Raw genomic sequence first — 23,699 nt, 5'->3', positions numbered from 1 at the left:
TGCAGCGAACTGAGATTGCGCCACTGTACTCCAGCTTAGGTGACAGAGCAAGCACTCTGGCTCAAAAAAAAAAAAAAATTGCTTACTTCTATAGCTCTCAAGCACTGCAGCTAAGCAGGGAAGGAATCGTTTCTTCCCTCCCTGGCAGGTATAGAAAACACTGGAACTCTTTTTTATTTTAAAATTTAAATTTCAGTAATGACATTTCTCAATAGGAAATGGCTACTTTGGCAAGCAGCAGAAAACAAAAATCACTAGATCCTAGCAGGAACAAGTGTGGTAGCAAAGCAGCTGGTTCCGAGTCTCTGGGACATCGTCAGAAGGTTGGGGATGCTGCTGGAGTGCCTGCACTTTGAAGGCATCTTAGATCCCCCAACCCATATCCATCTCCTCAGCCAGCCAAAGGAGACCAGGGCTGCTGAGCTGGAGTCCTCCTCTTTCAGCTTAGCTCCATGTGTGAATAGGAAGGATCCTGGCATGTCTGAAAGGCTCATGACATGCCCAGAATGGTACCATTGCTTACCCTGCAAGGGGAATCATTTCCACATCTGTGTGCGTGAGGGTCAGCCCCATATATGGTGCGGCATTGCCTGACTGACCAGAGACTATCTTGAGTCTTGCTCACAAGGGGAAACTGTAGACTGGAAGTTCTGAGAGCGCCATGTCTACATGAGCCCCTTCTTGCTTTCCTGCCTTCCATCTCATCCATGGACACAGACTGCTACACAGCTTTCTTAATTCTGACAGTAGATGAAGGTTTGTCACAGAGACCTCAGCATCCTGAAGTTACCAGAGTCTTTCACTCTTTGCAGATTATGTCCTCATTATGAGAAAGACCACCACTTGTGGTAGAGAGTTGGGAATAGCATTGCCCAGTGCACCTCCGGGGGACTTCTGGGCATCCTGCATTATTTATGAGATGAAAATTATATGTGAAGGCTAAGTATTTCCTGAGAAAGTCTTTCATACCAGCACAATAATAATGGTGGTTCTGCTGCTGATGGTAGTGATGATCATGGTGATGATGATGGTGATGGTGATGATCATGGTGATGGTGGTGGTGATGGTGATGATGACAATGGTGATGGAGATGATGTTAATGGTGGTGATGCTGATGGTGGTGATGGTGATGGTGATGACGGTGATGGTGATGATGACAGTGATGATGGTGGTGATGTTGATGGTGATGATTGTTTGGTGATGGTGATGATGACAGTGATGATGGTGATGTTGTTGATGGTGATGATTGTTTGGTGATGGTGGTGATGACAATGATGATGGTGATGATGTTGAAGGTGGTGATGATGTAGATGGTGATGATGGTCATGATGATGATGGTGATGATCCTGATGTTGGTGATGACCCTGATCATGGTGATGATGGTGATGACTGTGATGATGTTGATGGTGGTGATGGTGATGATGATAGTGATGATGGTGATGACTGTGATGATGGTGATGATGTTGATGGTGGTGGTGATGTTGATAGTGGTAATGGTGATGGTGATGGTGATGATCCTGATGATGGTGATGACTGTGATGATGGTGGTGCTGGTGATGGTGATGGTAATGACTCTGATGATGGTGGTGATGTTGATGGTGGTGATGATGTTAATGGTGGTAATGGTGATGGTGATAATGGTGATAGTGATGGTGATGATGGTGATGACTGTGGTGATGTTGATGGCGATGATGACAGTGATGATGGTGATGACTGTGATGATGGTGATGATGCTGATGGTGGTGATGATGGTTTGGTGATGGTGATGATGACAGTGATGAATGTAATGATAGTGATGATGTTTATGGTGGTGTTAGTGATGGTGATGTTGATGATGTTGGAAATAGTAAGAACTGTTACTTTGAGTGCCTACACTGTTTTAAGTACCTTCATTTTCACCAAGACACATAACAGAGCTCTCATCTCTCTGACTGCACCCCATGGCTGTGTCCTAATTCCACTAAGCTCACCCTCTTACACCAGCCAGCAAACCTCTTGAGGGAAGTGCTCATTATTTTTTTTCCCTGGCATGCAGGAAGAGTTCGACATATGTTTGCAGATACAGGGGTCTGGGACAGGCGAAACTGCAGATGATCGTTTCGAGACCAGAATTGCTCTGCTGAATGGGCACTGAGGGGGATTTATCACTGGACAATGTAGAGTAGCCCTGCCCACCCACAAGACCAAAGAGAGGCTGTCCAGAGGTGGGATATCACAAAGCTCTGGTGGCTAAGACCTGGGTGCTCTCTGTGCCAGTGAGCACAGTTTTGTGTCATTCTTGCAGAATGGGTGAGATTCAGGCAGTTGGTTCGGGGGCATTTTGCTCCCCACAAGTGTCCGCCAGCCATGAGGCCCTGCTCCCTCACTCTGATCTGACTTCTGCCGCCGTCAGTGTTTTGTGGAAGAGGCCCTGGGTGCTGCTTCCAGGTTCATTGTCCCCGCCCCACTCTGGGTCTCAGCCTGGTTTCAGCCTGCACGTGGTGGGTTTTTTGCATCATACCCTTTTAAGTGGGGGAAGATTTCAAGTGATGATATCCCAGTAACAAAAGAAATGACTCAACCTTTGGAATTTATGATTCCACGGGTGGCAGAAAGCCAGTTCTGTGGTTTTTTTTTTTCATACCTTGAGGGTTCTTTGCTTCATGTTGTCAAAATATTTTATTCATGTTATATCAACCTCCACCCTGTGACGACAGGAACCTGGCAGGCCCTGTTCTGCTTGCAGACAGTGCTGTGGCATTCCCACCAGGCATTCAGTGTCCCTCCCAGACTCGGCACCTGCTCTGTTAGTGCTAACCCATGGCTGATAACCTGTGCATCCTAAAGAAAGTTCAGAGCAATGGAAACTGTCAGCTTTTAATAATTGACCATGGGGTGCCCGTTGATTTAAATTGTGTGCTAAACCCCAACCAAAGGAACCAAATGTGAAAGCTGGAAGAGCGCTTTAGGGTTCAGAAAGCAGATCATCTGCAAGCTCTGATTCCATGGCAGAAGGCTCACAGCCTCACAAAGTAGAGACATGCAGACAGTCCCATCTCATTTCAACTCCAGAGTTGGGGAATGTGCCGGGGGTGCTCAGCCAGAGCCTCTCAGCCAGGCCTTGTGAGGCAGAGGGATCCTTACTAGGCAGATGGTCTGGAGGAGAAGCGGACTGCGAGAAAGCATAGTGTGCCAGGGAAGTTTGGTGCCGGGGAGTGAGGCTGGAGATGCAGATAGGCCCCACCATGAAGGGCCAGGATGGGGGCCAAGGGGCATGGCTCTTCCCTGAGGGCAGAGGCGAGCCTCGGAGTCTTGGGCTGGGCCCTTGCTTGCTTTTTTTTCTTTTATTTTCTTTTCTTTTTTGCATGGTCACTGTCTTACCAGAAGAGAAGGCACTAAGAAGGTGCACTGAGCCCGGGAGCTCCATTAGGGGCCCAGAGACAATGGAGGATAGCATTTAGGCAGGATGGGGGTGCCATGGGGTGGCACTGGCCTCCAACTCTGCAGAGGAAGAATCTCAGGAGAGAGGGAAGGAAGTGAGTAAGTGGGCCCCAGCGCCTGCCCCCGCAGCAGCTGGACATTGGAAGAATGAAGGGGCCTTGGATTTGGCTGTCAGTGATCTGGATATGGGGGTTTCAGAGCCATGCTGGGGACACAGGGGATCCACGGTACTTTCTAAAGGTCCAGGTGTCGTTATTTCCGTACTGTGTGTTATAACTGAGCAGTCCCCAGTTACGGGTGTCACCCTGCCAGTGCCGGACCCTCGGAGCATGGGGGAAGACACCAGTATGCGCATCTGAGGTGGAGGATGGAGGAGTGACTGCAGCACCAAGCATAGACACTCCTGGAGCCCTCCAAGGACTCAGGCGTCAGCAAGAGACCAGGTCTCATGCCAGTACCTCCCCCTTTCAGGGGCTGTCTTTGGATGGTCACAGTCAGCCCAGGGTCACCTTTTCTCTGAGAGGCTTCCCTTGGCCACTGCACCCTCCAAGCAGCTGGGTGAGGTCCTAGGACCCAGGTCTTATAAGAGGGACTTCCTGGTACTCACATCAGAGAACCAGGGTAAAGGAGGTCTGGGAGCCAAGGAGCCAGGGCCCCTGGCACTGGACATGTGTCCATGAGGGACTCTTGCTCTTTGTTTGCTACCGCAGGCAAGACAAGGTTTTTTCTCCATCTGTGAGCATCAGTCTCTGGGGGTGGCTGAGAGAAATGGGATATTTATGTGCCTTGAGAGCTCTAAAAAGAGACTCCTGCCCAGGGGTCAGGACTAGACACAGCTCCTCTCGATCTTCAGACCCCGATGCTTTAGGGCTGTGGATATGAACAAGCCATGTGTATGTGAGTGCACATTTAATAACCGAGTCAGCCCACTGCACTACAGGGAGCTCTGTGGGTGTCCAATTCGGAAAATATTTTAGAATGAGAAACTCAGGTCTGCTCTGGGAAACTGCCATTGCAGTCACTTTCTTTTAATTGCATAAAACCAACTTTGAAATTTTAGAGTTGATGAATCATTTCCATTTGCCCCAGAGACTCTCACTCTCCAAAGCAGGGGGACTTGGTTTCCCACCCCGCCACTTTGACGGGCGCTCCGAAGACACTGCCGAGAGGCTCGGGCCACAGAGGAGAAGGTGCTCTCTGGGCCTTCTGGGACTTTGAGGTATGGATTGCAGACTATCTTCTGCTCAGTCTACCCTGCCCGTGATAGCCACAGCAAGGGATCTTCACTGGCTTAGGCCCAAAATGAAGTATTGTTTCTATAACAGATACCTTCTAATGCCATCTTTACTCTCCTGAGATGAAAGTCATAGCTAATATAACCTCCTTAAGCACATACTAAAAACTAAATTTAACATGCTAACACTCATGTCAAAGGAAAAATAAAAATAAAGTAATTCACAATAAAGTCATTTGCATTTTGAGATGAAAATCTTTGGTCCGGCCCACACTAGAAAACAGAAATTGTCCCTCAGTTTTAAAAAATACTCATTAATTTTTTTTGTGGTGAAATACACATCACGTAAACTTTAGCATTTTAATCAGTTTTAAGTGTACTGTTCAGTGGTAGTAAAGACATTTGCATTGCTGTGCAACCATCATTAGTATCCAGTTTCAGAAATTTGTCATCATCCCAAAGGGAAACCTTATGCCCCCTGAAGTCACTTCCCGTCCACACCTCCCCCCCAAGCCCCTGACACTCACACATCCCCTCCTGTCCCTGAGGATGTGCCTGCTGTGGACATTTTACATAAATGGCGTCACACTATATGTGCCTTTTGTGGCTGACTCTTGTGACGTGTTGTGTGATGTTTTCAGGCCAGCTGTGTTATAGCCCATGTGGGCACTTCCGTACTGTTTATGGCAGAGCAATATTCCACAGCGGGAAGAGAGCACAGTTTGTTTATCCATTCCTCTCTCGATGGAGACCTGGGTGGTTTCCACCTTTGGCCTTGGTGAATGGTGATGCTGTGATCATGGGTGTGCCCGTGTTTGTCTGAACATCTGCTTTCAGTTGTTTGGGGCGTTGCTCAGGAGAGGGGTTGCTAGGTCCTGTGGCAGCTCTGTAGCTTGTTGGGGAACTGGTGGGTCCTATGGCCGCTCTCTAACTTGTTGGGCAACTTCCCCCCTGATGCTTGAAAGTCATTTGGTATCACCAGGTCTCTGGCGTGTTTCATTTGTCCACAGAAGCACTGCCTGAGCTGCACTGCAAGTAGGCTGGTCTGTGTGACCCTAACAGCCTGAGTGCTGGCTCAGGGGAACTGCTAATTTATGGAATCCTAGGTAGGTGGTGGTAGAATTCTCTCCCTCTGTCAGGGTGGAGCAGTTTTATAACAACTCCCCAGCAACATGGCTTTTTTCCAGTCATGCCACATGTCCACTGCATTGTGGCTTGATATGGGCCTCATTCTGGGGCCTGGGATGAGGGGTGAGCCCTCTCTGTGCACCCAAGGCTACCCACACTCCTGAGATCACTCCTGGCTCCCACGGCCTCTGCCAGAAGTCACCGGCTGCGTCACTCCCCAGAGTTAATCAGCCAGGTGGACCCGTGGCAACACTTACGTTCAGCGCAGCCTATGTGGCCCTGAAAGTGGACAGCCCTTGTATCCGTCCTGAGGCACGGGATAGTAAACACCATGGTGATTAAAAGAGGAAATGTTGGCCAGGCGCCGCGGCTTACGCCTGTAATCCCAACACTTTGGGAGGCCGAGGCGGGTGGATCACAAGGTCAGGAGTTCAAGACTAGCCTGGTCAATATGGTGAAACCCCGTCTCTACTAAAAAATACGAAAATTAGCCGGGGATGGTAGCGCGTGCCTGTAGTCCCAGCTACTCAAGAAGCTGAGGCAGGAGAATCACTGGAACTTAGGAGGCAGAGGTTGCAGTGAGCCGAGATCACGCCATTGCACTCCAGCCTAGGTGACAGAGCAAGACTCCATCAGAAAAAAAAAAAAAAAAAAAGGCAAAGTGTTTGGGGAAGAGGCCAGTAAGGTCACATGATGGAGGGTGATCCAAAAAGAAAACCAATCCCTGTGAACAGGCAGGAATTGAAGCCTGTACAGAAGCTCCGTTGATGGGGTCTTTGGGGTCTTTGAGGCAGGGCAGTGTGTGAGGCAGGCGGGGGGTCCCCTTCTGTAGTTTGCAGCTTTTCACATCTGCACGTTAGGTTACAGTTGACTTACAAAACACGGGGTATTGCTGACATTTCTCATGTTGGAGGGCTTCGTTGTTTGGACATATCATTTCCCTTTTAAATATGCCTTTTTAGAAGAAATGCCACCACCTAGCCATGGACTTCAGTGTTTCCCAGTGGAAAAAATTTTCAATTTTGCAATCTAAAATATGGGATTCCCTCCCTTCACCTTCTGTTGCAGTTTTGCCAGCGCCCTCTTAGAATCAGGGTTAGGCATGGAGACAGCGTGACTGAGGGAGGGTGGGCCTGGGACGGGAAGGCTCTTCCCTGGGTGGGTCTTGATATGTCTGTCAGAACCCTGGCTAATGATTTCCTAACACGTTACTTTGTAAAAAATATGCAAGTTGCACAGCTCTTTAAGGCTATGCCCACCAGGTGGAAGGGGCTGGTCAATCAGTCCTGTTTCAGTTTTGGGAGAAGGCTCCTAAAACCATTTCTGGGAGCATTTCAGCCGGGAAGAGTGTTGGGGCGTCCTTGTCGTGCCACTTTGCCTCCTTTTACACACTGTCTTGAAAAGATTCGTGGGTATGTGTGAATGAGTTGAAGTCTGGAGGTCTCAAGTTCGCCACGAAGCAGTCTTTGCCCATGATTTGTTTTCACTCCTTGGAATGCAAGGAGCTTCCAGAGCCTATCAGGCACACCTGTGTGATGTTGCACTTCATTCCTAGAGGACCATATCAAGATAAATCAGTAGCTTATGGGGACTTTATCTTCTAATGCCCAGATAGAAAATGAAAGAAGGCATGTTTTAAAATAGGTAATGTTCTAGCATGTCATGAGTTTTCATCTGTTCTATTTATTTTTTAAATTAATTAATTAATTTATTATTTGAGATAGGATCTCACTCTGTCACCCAGGCTGGAGTGCAGTTGGTGTGATCACAGCTTACTGCATCCTTGACCTCCTGGGCTCAATTGATCCTCTCGCCTCAGCCTCCAGAGTAGCTAGGACGACAGGCATGTGCCACCATGCCAGGTTAATTTTTTTTGTATTTTTCTGTAGAGACAGGGTTTCATCATGTTGCCCAGGCTGATCTGGAACTTCTGGACTCAAATGATCCGCCCTCCTCAGCCTCTCAGAGTGCTGGGATTATAAGCATGAGCCACTGTGCCTGGCCCCGTTTTTTCTATGTTTTAATTAACTTATTTATCATTGTATATATTTAAGGTGTTTAACATGATATTTTGTTATACCTATACATGGGGTGAGGATCACTACAGTCAAACAAATGGACATATCCACCACTTTACCTAGTTACTTTTGTGTAAGAGCACTGACGGTCTACTCTCTTAGTCAATATTGCATCCTGAAGATTTGCTCCAGGAGCAGATTCCATCTCTTAGAATAGGGGTTGGACACCTTGGCTTGCATGTTGGAGTCACCTGGGGAGCTTTAAAAATGCAGATGCTAAAAATGCAGGTACCTGCTTCTACCTCTGGTGGGTGGCAGATTGAGTTGGCCCTGGTGGGGCCTGGATGTCAGACTTGCTTTAAAAACTCTCCCCAAATAATGCAGTGCAAATTCAGGGTTGAGACCTGCTGTGATTCTTGAGCTTGGTTGTGTGTTGGAAACACTAGGGAGTTTTTAAAAAGACTGACACTTAGGTCTAACGGTAGGGAGTTTTTAAAAAGACTGACACTTAGGTCTAACCGCTGGAGGTTCTGACTTCACGGGTGAGGCCCGAGCTTCAGGATTTTAGTGATAAAATGTGTACAACGGCCTTTGAGAACCACTGTTGTATATTTGCAGTTCTGTTGTGTGTTTGCAGTTCTCAACTTAGGTGCGTGTCCCAGCCTCCAGGAGAGCTGGCCCTTGGCTCATTGAGGCTGGAGCGTGCCGCAGGGTGGTTCTGACGAGAGCAGGATTTGTGACCCTGCTGTGGAATTTAGAGGACAGCCAATAGTCACGTATCGGTTATCAGAGGCAGAGGCAGGCGATTCTGTGGGCCGCCTTCCACCTGGGTGGTGGCTTTATTTCACCAGCGCAGAGTGGACTGTGTGACCCCACAGTGGAGAGAATGCGGTGACATGAAGTTTATGAGTGGATTACATGGTGGGTGTCTGCTCCTGGACACTTCACCCATCTTCCTTCCCTTCCCCCCTTGCACTTCCTGGCAGAGGCTCAGGGCCCGGGATCTGCCGTGCGCTGGCGAAGATCAGTCTCCAAGAGCGGTCTGAATCACAGAATCACAGTTCAGGGTCAACGCAAGTACTGACTTACCAATCAGGATGTGTTAATTCGCACTCTGAATTAGTTTACATAATTGGGAGTTCAGTGTATTTGGACAAAGTGGAAAGCTGTGCAAGAGCTTTGTGGGTGTTTTAAACAAAATTTAAAAAACATTTTCTGGCTAAGTGATGTGAGAAGCCCTCTCCTGCACTTCAGACTGCTCAGAGGTGAATTGATGGCAACAGTGCTAACCCCCAGGCTGGGCTGAGTTCAGTCCCGCATGTGTTTAGTGCAGCACCCGACGTCTTGGCCTGAATCCCTGATTCTCCAGGGCTCTGGTGGCGATGCATCCCCTTCTCACAAGGCCCCCGGGTGTCCCCAGTCAAGGACTGGCTTTCCTGCTCTTCCCTCGGAGCACATGAGGATTACCTGTCAGGACCATCCTCCTGACGGTCCTCCACCCTGTCGTGGTGGCTTTGGATAAGGCACCTCATAGGATGCACCTGGGGCTGAGGCCCCACCATCCCCAGTTCCCCCTGTGGGACCGGAATGACTGAGCATCCTCCTGCCTCCCAGACTCGGTGTCCTTTTGCACCCTGTGGTGAATCCCAGATCCTGGGCGTGGCAGAGTCTCAGGTGACCCTGCACAGCCTGCTGGCTGGGCAGCCCTTAGCACGTTTCCTTATCTGTCCTTGATGCCAGCTCCACCCGTGAATAACAGTGAGACTGCTAAATGAGGAAACGTGCTGGTCTTTGGGAGTGGCAGTGTGGGGAGGACTCTGGGATATGTGTTCTATTTTACACTCGAGGTCAGATGGTTCCCGAGGCTCTGGGTGGGTAGCACCCAGTGTCTGCAGGAAAGGAGGCTTGGGTGAAGACAGCTGAATGCCCAGTGTAGGGACTGGCCAAGGAGGTGGGCAGCATCCAGTCACTTGACCTTTGGACACCACGTCACCATGCCATGTTTTGGTGGACAATAAGCATGTCACCACGACAGGAGGGGCACAAGACTGTGTAAAGAAAAAGCCGCTGCCTGTCCCTCCCTCCACAGAGACCCCAGCTGCATGGAGTGGGTGAAGCTGCACATCGCCCGCAGATCACCGGGGTCTATATTCACCGGGGATCTCAAGGAGCCCGAGATTCCTGCACTGAGTACTCATGGCCTTTGTAAGGAGAGGATGCAGGATTTTTTGGTTTTTTTCTGGCTGGGAACCAGCAGGGAAGTAAGGGCAGCTCTTCCCCAGCACCTGGGCCTCAGGCTGGGAGCAGGGTGGACACAGGTGTGAGAGAGCAGAGCGAGCAGGGTGTGGGTGCCATGGGTGCAGGCAGATGCAGGTGCCCCCCCCCCCAGGGCTTTGGGAGCTGCCCTTTGCCTGTGAACAGCCCTGTGTGGGAGTTTGGGTTTTGTTCCCTTTCTCCTTGGTTTTTCTGAGAAGGGGTACCTTGGGGAGCTGGGGGTGGGAAGGCGGATCGCCCAGAGCCCCGCAGGTGCTCCTCAGTGCTGGCAAGGTCCTTCTTGTCCTCTTATCAGCTCCTCCCAGGGGTGACAGCCGTCTGTGTGGTGGCAGCTCTCTCCTGCTCCCATGAGGTCTCCTTTTTCTTCTCTTTTCCTGGATTTGACTTCTTACCAGAAAAGTATATAGGCATGGCCAGTTTTGTAGTAGTGTTCGGAGAATAGGTCTTAACAATATCATTATTCAGTTCATGATTTCATTGTTCAAGCTGCCCAGTCTCATTGCATTACAGCCAGTTCTTTGCCGTACCTTGGAATTTTTTTTTTTTTTTTGTCATCTGTGGTTTTTGTTTGTTTGTTTCCTGTTGATGCACATAATGTAATATTCTCAGTGAAGGCTGTTACCTCTCCTTTCTGCAGGTGTGAGTAGGAAGGGCCGCAGGTTGCGGAGTGAGTCCTGAGGCTATACTGCTGGCCTCTGCAGTTTTACCAGAAGCTCAAGGATAGAATGGGTATAGGAGGGGGCCCCTCGTGGTCCCAAGCAAGACCAGGGCAGCTGAGGAGGGTGGAGGAGGAGGGGTGCTGGGCTGTGGTAGGAGGGAGACCAGGGGACAGGAGGAGACTGCTTCAGGTGCTGGTCATTTCACGTTGATGTGAAGTGTGTAAGAAGTAACTGATGGACTCAAATAAGTAAATGATTCCCTTGGGGAGTGCTCAGGAATTAAGCCTCAGTGTGGAAAAAGAAATGTAAAAGTCATGTGTGTCTTCATTGAGATATGTGGCTCTTCACAGGTTCCAGGGAGCTTCCATATGTTTCTATGTGTTTTTCTAATCTTCAGCAATGACATACATTAGCTTTATCATCAGAAAGAACATCAACTAAAGAAAACTATAAATCAGTCACTTTGGAAGAAAGATTTGGGGTAGGGGGAGAGTTTTACTAAATGCTAGGGCCTCCTTTGGGTATAATTCAGAAGTCAGTGATTCAGTGCCGGGGCTTCTAACCTGTGGCCTGGGCTCACGTGTTCACCCCTCACCTCCTTACCTCTCAGGGCCAGGGCTCCTAACAGGTGGCCCAGGGCTCACCTATTCACCCCTCACCTCTTCACCCCTTCAGAGCTCACTGACTTAGCAAAGAAGTACTGAACCCTCAGGGTGTCTCAGCATGGACAGACTTTGGAGCTGAATAAGACCTGATCCTTGTCCCCACCTGGGACAGCTGGCTGCTCCTGCCTCTGTCCACAGGAAGGAATCCAAGAGCTCTCTGAGCTGGCAGTGCAGAGGTATGGAGCTTGCTGTTTATGGAGACCTTCTCTGGGGAGGTGAGCAGTGATCCTGGTAGGCAGCGTACCAGAGCTAGCAAATGAACCACCTGAGGAAATGTCCACAGGGCTGTGGCCTCTCACAGGTCTCCCAGACATCAGAGTGTGAGGCAAAAGTGCTTTGCTCCTCCCACCTCTGCCCCACCTGCAGCCACTTAGAAAGAGTGGTTCTGGAAGTCCCTGCTGTAACTTTGGTGTGGCACATGGGCCGTGGGCTCAGTGTGTGCACTCGAAACCCAGCCCAAGTCACCACTGCCATGGGGTCACCTGTGGACCCTGGGGTCGGGCTAGTCAGAGCAGTGGATGGGATGAAGAGCTGGGGGCCTTGAGTGGAGGGGCAGCTCTCAGTGAGAAGAGGGTGCCTTTGGCTGCACCCACACCTGGAAATAAGCCAGGAACCAACTCCCCTACAGTGGAGATCCTGATGGGTGGTCTTGTCCTGGAGAAGGGGCCAGAATGGAAAGGATGGACCTCCAGGAACAGTCAGCGCCCTGGCTTCCTGACAGGCAGCTCTTGGGTGGGGACAAGCGCTGGTTTGACACAGGTGTGCAGTTTGCAGATACAGGGTGGTGAGGTGGGGCCAGTATTCAGAATGCAGAACCTGACCCTCCACCATCACGGACCACCCGTTTGTGAGCAGCACGTGCAGCCGTGGGGCCGTGTCGGAGCACAGGGTGGGTGTGAGTGAGGGTGTGAGACTGTGAGTGTGAGTACAAGAGACTGTGTGAGAATGAGTGTGAGACTGTGTGAGACTGTGAGTGTACAAGACCATGAGACTGTGAGTGTGATAATGTGTGTGACATGAGAAACACACTGTGAGAGACTGCACGTGAGTGTGAGTGCCAGTGAGTGTAGTGTAAGTATATGAGAAAGTGTGAGAGCATGAGTGTGTGTGTCTGCTTGTGACTGTTGTGTGAGTGTGGGTGAGAATGTTAGTACAAGTGTGTGTGAGTGTAAGACTGTGAGAGACTATGTGTGAAGTGTGCAGGTGCATGTGAGTGACATGGGTGTGTGAGTGTGTGTGCAAATACATGAATGTATGACTGAGTCTGCATGAGTGTTACGAACATGTGAGAGTGAGTGTGTTCATACATGTGTCTGCAAGTGTGTGGGTGTGGAAAAGTACCGGAGATTGGGAGCACATGAGAGTTTGTGTATGTGAGTGTGTGGGTGTGTGCCTGTGAGAGAGGTGCGGGGTGTGTGCCTGCCCCAGCCTCCAGGGCACACTCCTAGCGTGGTCCATTCTTCATGGACAGGGCCATTTTGGAATCCCACTCCGAGCTTAGTTCCTGCTCACTGTCGCACCCATGCCCTAGGGCCTTCCTTGGTTCTTTCCTGCAGTACACAGCGGACATAGGTGCCATGGCCTGGCTGCCATCGCCATCTCTGCCCTAGACCTTGTGCACAGGTTAAAGGGAGGCAGCACCTGGTGGAACGTCCTGGGCCTGGACGTGGCACCAGGGCTTTGATTGGATTCTGTTCCACTGCTGGGCTTCCTGGGTATCTACCTTGGACCCAGTGTGGAGTCTCACGTTCAAGTTGTCTTGCCTGAAGAAGGCAGCTAGAGATCCCCTTTGTCGAATAATTAAAGAAGGGAGAGAGAGCCCCCTGCTGCAGGACGCCTTGCATGGTAACCTCTGGGAAGCATACGCTGTGCTCCCTATAAATGTGAATGTCACTTACACATCTCCTCTGAGCATATTGGTCTGGAAAACCACCTCCCGTGTTAATTTTTATGTGGCTATCAGACACGGGAGACTTAGCAGAGAGAAGGAAAAGTGTAAGGATCAAACACATGAGTTTGGGAGAATATAGGAACTAATACTAATGCAGAATTCGAAAGGGATTTGGGGAGATTCAGTACAGCCATACAGAGTACTACAAAATAAAGAAACTTTGTTCCTCTCGAAGGTAATCTCTGTATTGTTTCCCTAATTTTAAAAAGTAATACACGTTATTAGCAAAAACATTGAAAGATAGAAACATTTACGAAAAAGTATGAATAGTGCCTAGAATTCCACAACTCAGAGAGAAGCTCTTATGAGCATTTGGGGATATTTTCTTAGTTTTTAAAATAAAAATGAAACCACACTACACATGCATCTTTGCCTGCTCTTTTTTGTCACTTAATGTCTTAGCGTGTTTGCCCACTTCGAGTTCCATAAAACTTGACTTTTAATGACAACATAAACAGTCCATTTTGAGTGTGGCCCATTATAACACTTACTGCCTGCAACTGTGTGCCAAGCCCCAGCCTTTGCTGCGTTATCTATAGGATACCCTAAGCCAGCTTTGTGTCTTTCTCATTTCATTCCGGAGATGGCTTTGAGAACTCGTCTCCTGTGAGCAGAGAGGCAGAGTCCACCCCTGCCAGGTGGCCTCGGGCTGGCCTCTGAGTGAGCATCTACTGCTGGCGGCAGGAAATGGGTTCGATGGCAGCTCCCTCTAACCCAGTAGCAATACCGTGAGCAAGCTGCCCTCTCTCTTCTTCTCTGACTTTCCCCGTAGCCAAGGACTCTCAGATGGGAAGAACTTGAAAACTGTCCCTCCTTCCTTTTCTCTAGACTGCTGTGCACTCAGACCCTTTGGAAATGTACACTCACCGGGTTCTCTACCAGACCCCATGTATTTAACTTAGACACTTGGCAGATTTCCTAAGACTGGGAAGCATAAACCATTGTTAAATCTGAAATTCACACAAGAGACAGAAGAATTTATGAAGCCTTTGTTGGCTGCCCCATCAGGACATGTCCAGGAGGAAGAGTGCCCCTTCCTCAGAGGATGAGTGTGGCCATCTTGATCCCAGGGGCCCCTCTGTCACCACAGGCAGTGGAGTGGGCAGTGCCCCCCAGGGCCCATGGGGCCCCTGTCTGCCGTTTGTGGGCTTTTTGAGGTGGGCAGGGATGGAAGGGAAGGAAAGGCACCAGTGGGTAAGGAAGAGTGACCACAGAGGAATAGATTTGACAGTTGTGGGTTTTAAAGTCAGATACATGTGGTGACAAATCATTGCTCTCTGCTGACTTGCTGTGTGGTGTAGGATGAGCACTCAGACCTGAGCCTCCGTTCTCCTTTTGGCCGCCTTAATGGAGTGATTATGGGCTTTTCTCTATGAGAGCACCTGCCCGGGCTTAAGACTGTCACTGTTGCTGGATAAATGTTGGTTTCCTGTTGTTCTTTCTTTTGTAACTACCTCCTGGGCAGATGTGGGTGCATCCTAGCACATAGTGGTGTTTTAATATCTTAAACCCGGTCTCATTTTGTCCTGTTTTTTTGTGGCATTTCAAACTTCTCATTTCCAAGGTTTGCAGTCTGAGAGGAAGGGGTCTTCACACCCCGCAGAGGCCAGGGCCTTGCTGACCTTGTATGCCTGTGTCTTTTAACCTTTGGGAATGGAAAGCAGGACCCTGCAGGGCTGAAGCCACACTTTCTGTGCAGTCCACATCCTGGAATCTGGGGCCTGGTGGCACTTTTGCAGGTGCCTTGATTCCCCCATTCTACCTGCACTTGCAGAGCCTCTTTCTGGCCTCAGACCCACAGCTGCCGTCCGTCGCTGTCCTGGTGGTCCCAGTGGCAGGATACTGAGAAGTACTGATCCATCCAGAGGGAGAAGCATGTAGCTCTGCTTAGCCGGACATGGTGCCACACAGATTTTAGCACAAGCACTGGAGGTGGGATAGTAAGAACTTTTTTTTTGAGACTTTTTTTGAATGAAGATTGACTTTTTTTAAGACTCTTTTTTTTGAATGAAGAACATTCTGTTTTTCATTGTAATTCTTTTGGGAGAGAGAGAATTGAGGAACAGTTTCAAATCCATGTGTTCAGCAGGGACATTTCTAGGGCCAGCTCACAGAATGCCTGTATTCCAGAGCCTCCTCTGGCAGGGGAGGCCCAGGACGGAGCCCACTGTTGGCTCTGTGTCAGCTCACGCACAGATCGTATTCCCTAGCTGCTTTGAAGGAGACATGTTGAAGGAAACCTCCAAGTTGAAAGATTAGAAGTTTAAGCCTCCTGCACTGAGACTTATGTTTTAGTCCTGGAAATTCCTTTTCAAACCCTGTTATGACCTGGATGCGCCTTCGAGCGCAGCTGCAAGGCTGTGCTGGCTGTTGTCAGCTAACCCTAATGGGACCTCAGTTTCCGAAGCCAGTGAGTTTCCAACCTCAGGCTTGAGATCGGAGTGCATTAACATGTGCTTCTCAGCCGCCTTCTCCAGAGCAAAGAGAACACTTGACTACACTGTCCATTTTTTCTTTATTATTACTGTTTTTAGTTGAGACATAATCATTGTACATATTTATGGGGTACAGTGTGATATTTTGATAAATGTATACAATGTAGAATGTTGAAATCAGGGTGATTCGCATAGCCATTTTTTCTGTGTGCTTCATGCAATACTGCATGTTGGGATGATATTGCCTTGTCATTTTTGATCAGATACCACATATTATCTTGCATGTTGAACAGAAGTAGTATTCCCTCCCCATGGAAAACTACCTCTCTGGAAGGGACCTCTGAAGTTCTAGGCTGTGAGTGGACCGTAATGTCAGTACAGGGCAGTGGAGCTCGTGGCACTCTCCACAGATAGGCCCTCCACTCTGGAATGATTTCCCTTGAGGCCAGTGGCATCGCTCCTTTTTCCAGGGAGGGGACCAGGCTCTCAGTCACTTGCCTGTGGCCATGGCACTTCCTTTCTGTCACTAATACCCAGGGCTATCACCTGTCACCTTGACTGCTTCAGGAACAAACTCCACATCTGAGCTGCGTACCAGGTGGTGCGTGGGGCCAGCCTGACTTTGTGACCTCACACCTCCCCCAGCCCTCTTTAAACTCATTCTTGGAATGGCTGCAAATGCATGTGTGTGTTGAAGAGCACTGGGGTGAGGGTGGTCCCCTCCCTGGCCTGCAGCACTTGTGTCCTGTTTAGGGTGGTGAGTGCGAGGACAAGGACCACTGCACCGTGAGGATGAGGGTACTGTAGTGAGGGGTTGCTGTGTTAGTAGGACTCTCAGATAAGCCGTTTCATTTCATTTAATCCTTCCCCTTGTGGGAGGGAAAAGAGAGCAAGCATTATGCTCATATTACCCATAAAGAAATGGGGGCTGAGGATGTCCTGCAGCTGGTGAGGGATACACGTGAGACTCCAAATTCCAAGTCCTAATGCACACTTCTTCCTCCTCCTTTCCCTGGATCTGTGGAGGAAGCTGCTGGGAACTGAAGAGAGGATGGAAGGAAGAGGTGGAAGGATGCTTGCAAGGACCTGGGTTTGGATCTCACTTGCTTGGTCGCTGTTGTGTGGTGCTGAGCAGACGTCCCATGGGACAGGGAGGGTGGTGTCCAGCCTGGCTCAGCCCAGGAGCCTCCTCAACCCTCACCTGAGTGGCACCTAGTGGCTGGTAGGGTCGGGCAGTGGAGCCCCCGATGCTGCAGACAGAAACAAGAACCCTTACAGCAGTCCTGCTGCTCCTCTCAGGCGGGCATGGTGGGTCGACGTCCTGTCCCTCTCTGTGGGACCTTCTCTTTATCATGCCAACCTTTGCATTCATGTGAACTTCTGAAGTTTCTGGATGTAGGAGGAGAGAGAGAGAGGTGTCAGTGGCATATCATGGGCTCAGCATGACTGTATATCACTATCATGATGTATTTCATTTCGGAGGGTGGCCATCAACCAATTTGGAACAAAGTCATTCTAAGAGGAGCCTTATGTGGGCGTACATGTTGGTGAATCAAACTCCATCTTTCAGTGAAATGTTCCTCTGAACTCTGCACTTACAGGGGGCATGTATTTATAGTTTAAATTGAAACTGTAGGGGATAGTGTTGTTGGGTTTGAATTTTCAGACTATGTCATTCAATAGAAACATTCTTCTTTTAATAGCTGGCAGCAGATTTTTTCCTAAGTGGCAAATCATAAGAATCCTTGGGAAGAGGCTTTAGAAAATTAGATCCCAGCCCGACCGCCATTTTTCCCCCAACACAAAGAGAACAGAATTTGGTCAAGAGTGGGGACCCCGGGGATCTGTGTCATTAATAACCGCCTGTGGTGTTTCTGGCAAGGACAGTTAGGATGGCGAATGTCTATTGTTGATGCTTGAAATAACAGGATTTTTTCCCCCTCCAGAATTTCCCATTGCTGAGATTCAAATTATCATAGTCAGGCCACGCTCTGCCCGAGGTCACCGCAGATATGTGGTCCTCAGGGCACTCTGGTCCTGACAGGACACCAGGGGTGGCATGCAGGGGCCTCCTTTCCAGCTGGGTCTTTGTCAGTCCCACCCAGCATTCCATCAGGGCACTGTCCTTTCCCAGCACTGCGAGTGAGTCCGGATGCTTGGTCCTGTCCCCAAGCAGCCTGTTCTGGAAGGAGCATGCTGGACTGGGGAAGCTGCACGTTTCCAAGGCTGCGGTCTTGTTCATCCCTGAGAGTCTGAGAATGCCTTAGGTTTCCCATCATCTGCCTGCAGCAACCACAGCATCTTCCTGGAGCAATGGTGACCAGGATGCAGCATACAGCACCTTTGAGAAGCAGCAGACGAGATTTAAGGAAGGGGCGCCTCACTGCGCCTTGAGGAAGTGCCCTGCAGCCTGCTTGTCTCTCTTTTAACAGGCTCCTCACCTGAACAGCCCCTGGGCGGGAGACTCAGGAAGCTGAGCCTGGGGCAGTATGACAATGACACTGGGGGGCAGCTGCCCTTCTCCAAATGTGCGTGGGGAAAGGCTGGTGTGGACCATGCCCCGAACCTGCCACCATTCCCCTCACCAGCAGACGTCAAAGAGGTATGTGCCACGGCCAGGTCCCAGTTTCTGGGCCCATTCCACTCCCTTTCTTGTCCTGGAACCCCGGGTGAATGGGCACTGACCAGGCCTTGTCCCTGAATACAGTCTACACTACCCTCCGCACCCACCTTCCGTCCTGGTTCCACAAATGTAGTCGTGGTTCCTCTGTACCTGGTAGGTGGTGTGGCTGGGAGAGCACAGTGTGCAGTCAGCTGGCCTGGGTAATGCACCCCGGAGATAGCTATGCTGGTGGGGCCACCTCACTCAGGGCATCCAAGGCTCTATGTTCTAATCTGTAGAGTGGGCACGAGGAGCACAGCCTGTGAGTGGGTTGTGTGGGTTTGAGGTAGGGCTCTTATAGGTCTGTCCTTAGCTGTTCTCCATAGTCCGACAGCAGCAGCCAGTGGCACACACAGCCTTCCTTCAGGATCATCACACAGGGCCCTCAGTCCTCCCTCCGAGACCTTCCTAGCAGGTGATCCACAGATGAGAGCTTCGTGCTCTTCCAAGAGGCCTAGGTAAGGCTTCTAGTCAGAATGGAAGTAAAGCAGGTCAGTGTATCCAAAACGTTTAATCTTTTTAGAGGTGGGTAGGATTTCTTTTCAAGTTGGCAGGATTGGAAACTACAGAATAAACTAGAAAAAAAGTTATACCTAGTCTTGACTCACAAACGAAACCACTGTTAATATTTAGAATATTTCCGCCCGGCCTTTTTTCTATGCTATGTATCTAAAATACTATGTTTTTATGCATCTGTGACTGTATTAATGCCATGGTTAAGGACTGTTTTATCCAGCTTTTTTGCTTAATATTGAGACACTCATTTACCTGTACCCCTACAAACTCTGTCTACTTCACTTATTAGCTGTATATTGTATTAGAAGGATGGGCCATAAGATACCTTCCATTTCCTTTACTGTTGAACATGAAAGTGTTCTCCAGTTTTCCATGGCTAGGAGAGGCGGGCTGGTTTTGTGCTGTGGATCCAGTCCTCAGCCTCCTTGTGCTATTGTCAGTGGAGGGATTTGCTCAGTGGGTCAGCCTGGGGGAGCCACAACTGTTTGGAGGGGCCTTCACTTGACTCCCTGTTCTCACATTCTGCTCCCTGTGCCAATTTCAGACCATGACCCCTGGCTATCCCCCAGACCTCGATATGATCGATGGCAGAATTTTAAGTAGCAAGGAGTCCATGTGTTCAACTCCAGCATTTCCTGTGTCTCCAGGGACACCATACGGTAAGAACGAAGTAACACTAGCTGCATGCTGCTCCATGCCAAAGGAGGGTGACAACAGCTCCTTGCTCTGCTTTCTTTTCCAGTGAAAACAGCCCCACGCTATCCTCCATTCAGCCCACCTGAGCCCCCACTGAGCAGCCCGGCCAGTCAGCACAAAGGAGGACGTGGTAAGAAATCCACCCGCGAGTGACAGGAGCGCGGCAGCTCAGGTGCCGCGTCACAGGGTCACTGTTTTTAGAGAAGAACTCTTATGCAGAAAAATTTCCATTTGTGTCATATCTTAGAAGCCTTGGGTGAGGACAGATTTTGCTGGGGAAGATGCAGGGATGTGGCCGTGAAATCCACTGAATGGTGGCAACGTGGCCTTGTGTCGCTGCCTGGCATCCTGTGGGGAACCCTCCTGTTCAGCCCCTTCATATACAGTTGATGGGACCGTGAGTGGTGCCTGTCAGCAGCTTAGCATTGGTGCTTTTGAAGAAACGAGAATGCCCACCCCACACTTTACGTTCTCTGTGGAAATCGTGCCACACGGGTGCCCCTAGCTCTGCCACCCCAGCTGCCTTCTCATGCATACCTTGTGGCCCCTCCTGTCTATTACTATTGGATGCCTAATCACTGTCCCTGGATCTCTGCAGGAGCTCAGGGGCTCTATCCATGGACTGATCACGTCCGTCTGTCTGCACAGCTGACTCAGGCAAAGGAGTGTTATCAGGCGGTGTTTAGGTCGAATTACTGCGCACTTCTGGGTGGTCTTGAGGAATTGCCTGAGAGTCCAGGACAAGGCCGAGCTCGGGCAGGTGGAGAGAGAATGCAAACCAAAAGCTCGTGCACATTTCAGAATCACTCTTCTCTGGGAGTTTCGTTACGCTGCTGCTTTTCTGCCCTGGTGAAGGACACTGTTAATAGTTATTAGGCACATTATCTGAGAGTGAGAGACTTTCATTAACTTGTGTTTTCATCTGCCCCTTACCCAGGAGTATTATAATCATGACAGCTAGCTCCGTTCTCCCTTTCTCTCCCTTTCTCCAGAGAAACCAAGCCTGTGAACGATATAATAGAAGGACATCCTTCTCCTAAAATTCCCTGTATGGTTATAGGACCATAAATGGCTCTCTTCATATGTAGCATATAGCAGTTAAACTGCCTGTGTTTCTCAATAAGTGCGACTGAAATTTAAAATAAGCTGCATTTTAAGGTACACATTATATGAGCATTACGTGAGAAGTGTGTATGTTCCAATATCCATTAGCATGGTGGACTCGCACATAGGTAGCCTTGCGTCTGTTCTATATTTTTTTATCACTTCAACAGATGCAGAGAGAGGGATGTCCCTTCCACCCCATGTAGCCCCTTCTCCTCATGGAGGTGACTGTACTTGGCTCCTAGCTTGAAAGTGTTCAGTGGGTTTGGCATGGCATCTAGCCCTCTGGCCTGGAATCCTGTCTTCTCCTGCAACACCAAAGCTGAGTTCATTTGAAATAGGTAGATGACAAGCAGTGGAAGGCGGGTAATAAGTCTGAGGAAAGAAAATACTAGAAACAACCTGCACACTCATTAACAGCTCCTGAGGAAGGCCTCTAAGATCACTGTATGGAGCATCAGAGAATGTTGAGCCCCGTCTAAACTCCAGAAGGGTCTAGGAGGCTGCAGGAAGCCTGGGTACTCAGCATGGGATACCCAGTGACCTGGCTGTCTTATGATGGCCCAGTTGTCCCAGCCTGGAGATGGACTCCGTGTCCTGTGTGTGAATGAGCGTTACACCATGTGTGGATGACGATTGATCTGCACACCAGCATGTGGTAGATTCCGGTGGCTCCAACTTGTCCTGAGTACTATCTGCATATAAATATTCACATGGAAGAAGTCAGGCCTTTGCCTTTAAATATAAAAAGGAGACGTGATAAGAATGTTCATGTGAGCCTTCTAGAGTTTTATTTCAGCAGTCCCCAGGGAGGGTCAGCTTCACATTAACCCCCAAGGAGCACAAAGATAACACAATGCTGACTTAGCGGACGCTTTCATCAGACAGCGTGGTGAGCCAGTGCCCTTGCCTGGAGGCCCCACCTGCTCTGCAAAGTCAAGTGGAGTTGTGAGACTCCTCTGAGAGCACAGTAATAACAGAGGTAGCTTGCCCGTACCGAATGTGTCTGCCGATCTTTACAGAATGATTTCCTTCCATTTCGTGGTCTCATTCTATGGGTCACTGTTACTGTTACCCCCATTTTACAAGCAAGGAAATTGACATGAAGAAGTTGAGTAGCTAGTAAGTGGCAAAGTCAGAGTTTCAGCTCTGTCAGCTGACTCCACAGCCATGGGCAGATTATACAGGGCTAGTGTTTCACTTTGTCTTGTCTAACCTAGATGTGACCTAGCATCACAACTGAAAAGGCACATGGAAAGTCTCAGAGTCATGGAATAACCATGTAATTCATACATTTAGGTAACCTCCAGGCACCTCCACCTCCTTATCTAAAAATGCAGACCATAGTACCTGCCATTCACAGCCACTGTGCAGTTTTGAATAGTAAGCTTTAGGCACCTGCAGTGATGCTTAACTGTGTATCATTTAGGCCTAGAGACTGATGTGCATATGAATGACAGTATTTGCTTTAAAATACCATGAGGGAGAGGCTTCACTTCCTGGAGGGTGAATTACACATACTCTTCTCTATTTCTCCTGCTAAGTACAACTTAAAACCTTGGAGAGTAAGTATAAGACAAATGTAAGAAAGCTCTGAAAGATGGGGAGAAGGTCAGCTAGCCCTGGACCTCAGGGCCAAGGGACCCGGTAGGCCGTATTTATGGGCCAGGAAACAATCTTCAGAGGACTGAAAGTAGCTGAACCATGCAGAGCATGTTCTCCAACCACAGTGGACTCACTGGAAATCAGTAACAGAAGAACAACAGGAACATCTTCAACACTTGGAAACTAAAAAACACACTTACAAATAATCTATGCGTCAAAGAGGAGGTCTCGAGGGAAATCCAAAAACATACTGAACTGAATGAAAATGAGGATAAAATATCAAAAATTGTGAGACATGGCTTTATCCACTGCTTTAATACAGCAGCACTGAGAGGAAAACTTATCAGAAATTTTCTTACACATATTCTTGGGAAAGAAGAAAATTCTGAAATGAATAGTTTATGCTGTTACTTCCATAACCTAGAAAAAGGAGAACAAAGTAAACCCAAGACAAGCAGAAGGAAGGAGATATTAAAAATCTAAGCAGAAATTTAAAAAAAGATACAGATAAGTAATAGAGAAATGAAAGAGCTGGTTCTTTGAAAAGATGAATAAATTTAACAAACCTCTAACAAGACTAACAGAAAAATGTAAGACATAGATTACTATCGTTAGGAAGGAAACAGGCACCACCACTAAAGACCCTGCAGACACCAAAAGAATAATGAAGAAATACACACACTACTCTACATGCATGCATTTTATAACTTAGGTGAAATTGACCAGTTCCTCAATAAGCACAAGCTATCACAACTCACCCAATATGAAATAGACTACTTGAATGCCCTATAACTATAAGGAAATTGAGCTAGTAATTTATAATCTCTCAAAAAAGAAATCTTCACTTTTCACTGGATAGTTCTACCAAACATGTAAAGAAGAATTAATGCTAATTTTACACAATACCTTCCAGAAAACAGAAGAGGGGGGCACATGTCCTAATTCATTTTGTGATGCTAGTATTACCCTGATGCTAAAACCAGACAAAAAGAGCAAAAAAGGAAAACTACAGACCAATATCCTTCACAGATTCAGGCACAAAACTCCTTAACAAAACATAAACAAATAGAACACAGCAATATGTAAAAAGAATGACACAGGGTAGCCAAGTGGGACATATTCTGAGATGTAAGTCTGGTTTAGTATTTGAAAATTCATTCATGTAATACACTATACTAACAGGCTAAAGAAAAAGCTCACAACTATATCAATCAATCCAAAAAAAACAATAAAAAGAGTTTGGCCAGTGGCTCAAGCCTGTAATCCCAGCACTTTGGGAGGCCGAGACGGGCGGATCACGAGGTCAGGAGATCGAGACCATCCTGGCTAACA

General features: G+C 48.7%; 1 protein-coding gene across 1 annotated transcript in view; it reads left to right on the top strand.

The window, feature by feature from the left end:
* TNS3 (tensin 3) overlaps positions 1–23,699 on the top strand; it is a 321,347-nt gene that overhangs the window by 224,024 nt on the left and 73,624 nt on the right. Inside the window, exons 18-20 of the mRNA XM_011946796.1 lie at positions 18,217–18,386; positions 19,507–19,621; positions 19,705–19,788. Of these exons, the coding sequence (XP_011802186.1) occupies positions 18,217–18,386; positions 19,507–19,621; positions 19,705–19,788 (369 nt within the window). The remainder of the gene's footprint in view (positions 1–18,216; positions 18,387–19,506; positions 19,622–19,704; positions 19,789–23,699) is intronic.

This window comes from Colobus angolensis, unplaced genomic scaffold, assembly GCF_000951035.1.
Source record: "Colobus angolensis palliatus isolate OR3802 unplaced genomic scaffold, Cang.pa_1.0 Scaffold253, whole genome shotgun sequence".
Taxonomy (NCBI): Eukaryota; Metazoa; Chordata; class Mammalia; order Primates; family Cercopithecidae; genus Colobus; species Colobus angolensis.
Note: the sequence above shows the minus strand (reverse complement) of the source record. Positions and strands in the feature narration are given on the sequence as shown.